Raw genomic sequence first — 7253 nt, forward strand, 5'->3', positions numbered from 1 at the left:
CCATCATCATTAATGGAGGAATTTTAGACAAAGCCTGCTTGGAGCTTCTCATGTTTTGGACTAAAAAGGGCCGGCATTACTCCCCACAACATTCTGACAAGGCTTCATTGAAATTTGAACTAGCTCTGAGATGGAAGTGAAAGCATCCACGGCTCGCAGTTGAATGATTCGGTACCCTTCAAAAGGCTTATCCTTCAGATTCCAGAGGAAGGGTAGAAATGAAATTGTTCAAGACAAAGCTACACTCAGATAAGAATTGTTATGTACCCTCCAATCTCTTCAGATTCCAGAGGAAGGGTAGAAATGAAATAGTTCAAAACAAAGCTACACTTAGATAAGAATTGTTATGTACCCTCCAATCTCTTCACAAAGAAATTGAGGTTTCCGCTGAGCCTTTCAAAATAAAGATTTAGGCTGCCCTTGAGCACTGCATTAACAGTCTTACCCATAACCTTCAGAGTCTTAGGGTCAGTTAGATTGAACTATGGTGAAGCTTCCTGCTTGCCTGTCCTCAGGAGCATGACACCATTTCTTGCCAGAAGCCTGCAATGCCTCATAATATCCTCTCCATATCCAGTTATCTTTCCATTAGGACACCATCCTTCTAAGCCATCTAAGGGACCCCCCTACTCTACAGGCTTAAGGAGTCTATGAGGATAGACATGCCCTTATTGCACTATCAATTGGATCTAGCTGTTGGGGCTAATCCATCATAGTAAAGATGTGTTGGCTGAGTTTAAGGGGTAACTGCCCAGAGACCATTGTACAGAACTTTAAGATTATATGTATTACTTGAGAGTTGCACATTTTCAATAACTAGGAAGGACTCAGTATTCAAAGAGGTCTCTTTATTTAAAAGCTTTAGATCGATTAGACCATACCATGAAAGAGATCAATTTGATGATACCATGAAAATACAACCTGCAGAATCCAAGAAACTTACAATAGCAAAAGCTGAAGATTTTCTGCACCAGGTTTTTGCTTCACATGGAGCAGAGATGCTCTATTGGATCTCATGATCACCTTATACATTCTTACTTGATTCGATGATACCATGCAGCAAATACAACCTGCAAAATCCAAGAAACATACCATGGCAAAAGCTGAAGGTTTTCTGCACTAGGTTTTTGCTTCACAAGGAGCATAGGTACTTTATTGAATCTCATGATAACCTTCTACGTTCTTACTTTTCTATTACTCCATTACAACACTGCTCTGACCCAACGGGTTAAAGTTGACCCAAGTAAGACTTCTGACTCTGTCCCCTTCTGATCCAAAGAGATCAAAGGAGACCTTACCGAGCAGGCATCTAAAAGATTTATCCACTAGACCTGAAATTTGAAAGTACAGTTAGATACAACTGTAACACGGGGGATTTGGAGTCAGCTTAGTCAGCCCATCTCTGTTTTGAGAGAGAATATGGATATTCTGGGCAGATGATTGCAGATCTGCAGAAACTCATGCAAGGTATCATGAAAGTCAACCCTAAGACTCTTAACACGAGAACCTGCACATACCACTCACAAAATCCATAGAAACAGCGCCCACAGCTCTAATTACTTAAGTTAAGCCCTTGTATAAATGGACAATTGGAAACAAACCAGAAGCAGAGGCTTCTTCCTGCCAGAATATGCAGTTTTGGTAATACCACTTTCTTTGTTATTACGTTTTCATACAATTTTCTAAAACAATAAATGTCATGAAAATCATAACAAAGAAAAGAAGGTTGTGTTTTCATAAAACCAGATCACAATCAATCCAGTAAATAGCGACACAAGAGCACGCCCTAAATGTGGGAGGGTCAAATGCCTCCAAATAACATATGATCTGATACTGCTGTCAAGCGACAAATTCTCATCTCTGCAAATTAACCTGCGCTTTTTCTATCACAGACACCCTCTCTCCTGGGACAAAACCCAGAAGCCTTTGCAAAAGGGGCTGTATAGGCTAGGAGAAGAGCTTATATAGTTGTCAAAACATTACTGTACAATCTTGTTAGTGGAAAAAATCAAGGAGGCTAGTATAGGGGAGTCTCTGTTTGCCTTTACACCTTGCAGCAATGGCCCTTGCAAAAAAAATGGTTCAACTTTAGCCTTTTTCATCTCTTTTAGGTGCAGAAGCAGCTACAGGACTCTGCATATGGGGCCAAGTAGTAACACTAGCACATCTTTGTAAGCTGGGATGCAGGAGGCTCAGCTCTAGAACTTGTCCAACCTCTGCTCTGACCTTCTCTCCAACCACTAATACCATTAAGAATCTCCTTAAAAGCCCACCAGCAGAAAGGAGCAGCCAGAAAGGAGTAGACACCAATCGCTAATGCCCTCACTATGCCATTGCTGTAAAAGGGCACTGCCATTACCACAAGAGCTCCCGCTATGCCCAGCCAAGGTGTCACCACAGGCAAGGTTGGCAAGTTGCCCATGGTGATTATCACAATCAAGAGAGAGAAGGATCCCAAGAGCTCCACACTCCAGCCCATAAGAGGATGTACTGTCCGTGGCACCAGAATTGCTGGTAAGAGAAATGACCCCACCATTCCAACCAGAACCATACATCTTGCAGCCGCTGCACACAAAAGAGAGCTCTCAGCACAACTTCCCCTTCCTGCACACAACTTCACAGCTTGAGCCTTTTCTGACAGCTGCCTCATTCCCCGCCTCACAAACATCGCAGTAATTAGTGTCCCTACGTAGAAAAGGGCTTCTGAGATCAGAATAGGGCATTCAGTTGTGTACCTGTTCGTTAAAAGAAAAAAGCATCCTGATCAATAAATATCAAGCATCCATGAAGCCTTCTCAACTCAAAAACACATTCAAAGGAAAACAAACTAGAGAAAAGCCAACAGACCCTATGGTTTTTCTACGTTGTTCATGCCACTGGAGTCCCAAAGGTAGGACAGGCCATGACCACCAATACCATGGCTTGAGCCATGGCATACTTGGGAAGGTGATAACGCTATTGGGTCCACATGGGACATTCCATCGGAGCTTCAGATCTGCATACAAAAATATAACACAGCTTGCAATATATAAGAGTGAAACCATTTGTATGGACTAAGCCTGCACGGCACTTCTCATTCCATTACTCCTGGAGAAAAGGAATAACAAAGTACTCACAGTAGTAAGAGGCATCCATCTGATAACCCAGAGGCAAGCGGTAAAAGCCATTGAGTTTGGTGCCATTGGCAGGTGGCAAGAACAAAGGTCTTTCCAGGAGATCATCAAAGCATGCCATGAGATAGCCTTGGTCAGCACCATCCTTATTCTCCTTGTTCTCTAAACCAGATACCAGAGTCTTAAAGGTCTTTTCCGATGGCTGTGAGCATAAATTTAAACACGTAAGCATTTCTTAGGGACTCGTCTACATAAAATTGCAAATGATATAGGGAGCAAAATCCTTTTGAGTGATGACCTATCAAACTACAAATGAGGGTTGAAAATCACTGTTGAAGTTCACCTCAAGCACAAAAAGCCCAGTGTGGAAGATGCAGGGATTGATGAAGACAGCACAGAACTGCCCACATTGAAATAGCTCATCTGTTTTGCGCAGAAAGATGTTATCTGCATCTAACATCACCACGCGATCATACTCCACAAGGCTCCATGCATAGAGCTTGTTGAGAGTGGACAAGAATCTAGGATCGAAATCATCCTGGTTTCTGTAAGGGTTGGGGATGTCATCCACAGAAACTACCTTGACTTGTTCTCTTTGTCTGTAATGAGTTCGAAAGTAGCAAGATGAGCTAGTCATATCGGTTCCAAAGTAAATCTAAGACGTGTGTTGCAAGGCAAATCCTAGATATATATTGCAAAGCAAACCCAAAATATGTAACATGGAGCAAATCCCAAAAGACAGCGACATGCAGAGTTAAGAACATAGAAAATGAGTTTAAAAGGAACTTACAAAGTTCTGACCCAGGACTGAGGCAAATCTCTGGATGCAATGACAACCAGGTCAGCCTCTACGCGGAGATGGAGCAGGGACTGCATCATGACGCGTGCAGCAATGTAGAACTCATGGTCACGGGGAGTGCCCATGTACAGCATTGTGACATAAGCATGGCGCCGGGCCCGAGAAGCAGCAGTAACGGCTGCTGATGCTGCAGGCAAGGGGGTCGTGGCCATCATGAGAAGGGCCAAGAGAAGGGACAGGGAGGGGAGCAGCGGGTGTCTGGCTGGTGGTCCATGGTGTAGCAAAGGAGACATGCTCATGAGAAAGAGAAGCTCTCTCTCTCTCTCTCTCTCTCTCTCTCTCTCTCTCTCAGAGCAAAACAGAGGAAGAGAGAGCTCGATGATGGGAGGGGAGAATAGGCAAGAGGACGGCAACCCACTTGAACTCGAACGATTTGTATTGACGGTTCGCAGCAAGTTGTACGATTAGTACGCGTCAAGGCTCATTGATCTTTTCTCTGTCTCTCTCGACTGGCTATTTGGGAGCGGACTTACCGAGGGGCGGGCGGGGCGGGGGAGGGCGGGATCTACCACGGTACCACCGGCGAAAACTCTTCGAAATAACAAAACAAAAAATCAAAGGGGAAGTGGGCTCGCCCTCCTTTTGTAATCCAGATGTGTGATTTTGGCGTGTCTTCTCCCGAGTCGCCTGTTGTGCGAAGGGGCAGAGAGAGACACAGACGAAGGGAGGGAGCACGTGTGTGTGTGTGTGTGTGTGTGTGTGTGGATAAAGAAACAGCACTCGGGTTGAAAACCCAACAAGGCTAGCCGCTCGAGCCTCGGAGTACCTTCCTTCTTCCTTCCGAAGACTTCTCACTCCTGTTCTTTCTTTTACTCTCTGCATGAGAGACTCAGGAGAGAGTGCTTTTAGGTACTGAGAGAGAGAGAGAGAGAAGAAAGAGATAGGGGAGAGGGGGTCGTGCTGCTTCGTTGGATGACGATGGGAAAAGGCTGGCTTTGCAATGCTTGGGTCGGACCCCAAGCTCTCTCTCATCAGAGTTCTTGTAGGTATATCATCAGGATTCAGACCTCTTTCTCAACGTGTCTGACCATCTTGATTTAAGACTCCCCACGTGGGAGCTCGACCAATTTTGACCTATCTAAACTCAAAACGGCTGAGTCTCTCAAAAATACCTTCGCCGCTTTCAATTACATACTCGTTTTGAGCTTGGAACCATTCTTAAAGGAGGCCAAAAAAAAAAAGTAGCAAATACAAAACCTCTTAATTCAGAATTTCCATGGGATTTTTGAACCAAAGGCATTTACTACAATTAATTAAAATTTTTATAAAGCTCACAATGTTGTGACCTTTTTTATCTTTCAAAATTTTTTGAAATTTTGGGCTTCTTTTTACATTAAACGTTCGTTTTTTGTGAACCCTTGGAATTTAGGTCTTGGCAACATTACGTCAAAAGAATGTGGGGATCCTTAAACGTTCGTCAAGGGCAAAGAGAGAGCCCGCTTGGAAATAAACGAGGCAATGTGATTGCAAGGGCCCACCAAAAGTAAGTTGTGTATTAACCATCATTAAAGAGAAAAAAGAGGAAGAGGAAGACGGTAAAGGACGAACGCGAAGAATTACCCTCTCGTGATCTCATAAAAAGTAAGCTTCCTTATTGGTGAAAATTGTGGGTCTAAAAGAGAAAGAGGAAGATGCACATGAAAAGCAAAAACAAGAACATGAAGAAAAAGAAATCAAATATACTTTTCCATTAAGGTTTCAATTTGAAAAATATCCATTTAAGGAAACTCAAAAACTCGAAGCAAATGGTACACCTTCCCTATAGGCAAACCAAAAAGACATAGGCACCATCTGCTTAGGAAATTTGAAAGGTAGAATCATCAACACAAAGACGTGATATAATGACCACAAGCAATTGATTAACTCCACTCTCAACCTCCACAGACAATATGCATATGTGCCGTGTGCAACATATAAAGGACATGTGCATGCTCTCAAAAACTCCTACTTCAAAAAAGTGTGTGATTTAATCACATACAAGCATTAACTAAGGACATTTGAACAATCATGTGGTGATCAAGAGGTGTTGCAGTACAACAATAATGCCCTAGCCATCATTAAACAAAAGTGAGATGTTAAGGAACAATACTAAAGTTCATCGTGCATTTCAAGCATAATCCTTGAGTAGCAACACATATGCAACAAGAGATCACGTAAGGATCTTGTTTTCTAAAGCACTTGATTTCACATGGCCTTCCTATTTCAACCTCCCAATTTCTATTAGGCCCATCTCAATTTTGAGTAACCTAGAATATGGTCTACATTAGAAGTGGAACTATTCATCAATAAGATATTCAATGGGAACAAGTGCATAGCTATGAGCTACCCAAAAACAAGCTTGCTCAAACAAGAAATGTCAACAACACCCAAGGCATAATTTTAATACCTTTTTATATATGTCCCTATCTTGTCAAAGTAAATCATGGTGCTCAAGGAGCAGATGCACTTCCATGTGCTTAGGTGAATTATGTATAAGAAATGCCTCCCCCTATCAAACCTTTTCCATGCACACAAATACCTCCTCCATCAAATATTTTCCACACACCCAAATACCTTCCCCATATCCAATCTATTTTCCACCTCACACCTCACCCATAACACCCCAAATCCCAACCTTCTAACTCCCAACCTTTTTTGCATCCCCTCCTTTCCCATGCTTTTCCTAAAGGTCAAGCATGGTCCCACTCCAACATGGCCATGCACCCTATTGTTTTAAGATTCTCGATACCGATCCATGAGAAGGAAGATGCTCCATCATATGCTTTGTAAGCAAGGGTTTGTTCACATTAGTTGAATGAAGTGCCTTTGGGCATATCCCATCCCACTAAATCTTCATGAATAGCATGAGATTTAAGGCTTTTTTAATGACATCATTAGATCTATTGTCATGTATGTATACATTCAACTCTATCACATTTATGGACATTCAAAACCATAAAGATATTAACTTTAGATTGTCATTTTCAACTTCTCAAACTAGGTATCATCTTCATTGTCATTTACCATGTGTTGCTTAATAGTATAACATTCACTCTTGAGGAGCCTCACCCAACTACTGCTCTAGGTGAACTGATTAATCATTGATTTATGCAAGATTGCATAAACTTCAAGCAAGATGTAGAAGAAGAAATCTCACCAACTAATCATGGTCAAGGTTAAAACTAAACCTAATGGTGTTGAGTATGAAGGTTAAGGAGTACATCCATGTGCTTAACGTGGAAAGTTGAAAAAAAAAAGAGGTTAGCATATGACTAATGATATATGATATGCTTTGAAGATGT

At 42.1% G+C, this 7253-nt stretch overlaps 1 protein-coding gene across 1 annotated transcript; it reads right to left on the minus strand.

Moving 5' to 3' along the window:
- Positions 1 to 1636: 1636 nt before the first annotated feature.
- LOC148030271 (putative glucuronosyltransferase PGSIP8) lies at positions 1637 to 5037 on the minus strand. The gene is made up of 5 exons (XM_087686557.1): positions 3904 to 5037; positions 3457 to 3712; positions 3117 to 3315; positions 2848 to 2995; positions 1637 to 2735 (listed from the first exon to the last, which is right to left on the minus strand). The coding sequence occupies exons 1-5, from the start codon at positions 4209 to 4211 to the stop codon at positions 2159 to 2161; spliced, it is 1488 nt and encodes a 495-aa protein (XP_087542683.1). The 5' UTR covers positions 4212 to 5037; the 3' UTR covers positions 1637 to 2158.
- Between the last annotated feature and the right edge of the window lie 2216 nt (positions 5038 to 7253).

The sequence above is a fragment of the Lygodium microphyllum genome, chromosome 10 (genome assembly GCF_053477565.2).
Source record: "Lygodium microphyllum isolate KBCC chromosome 10, Lygodium_microphyllum_v1.1.10, whole genome shotgun sequence".
Classification (NCBI taxonomy): domain Eukaryota; kingdom Viridiplantae; phylum Streptophyta; class Polypodiopsida; order Schizaeales; family Lygodiaceae; genus Lygodium; species Lygodium microphyllum.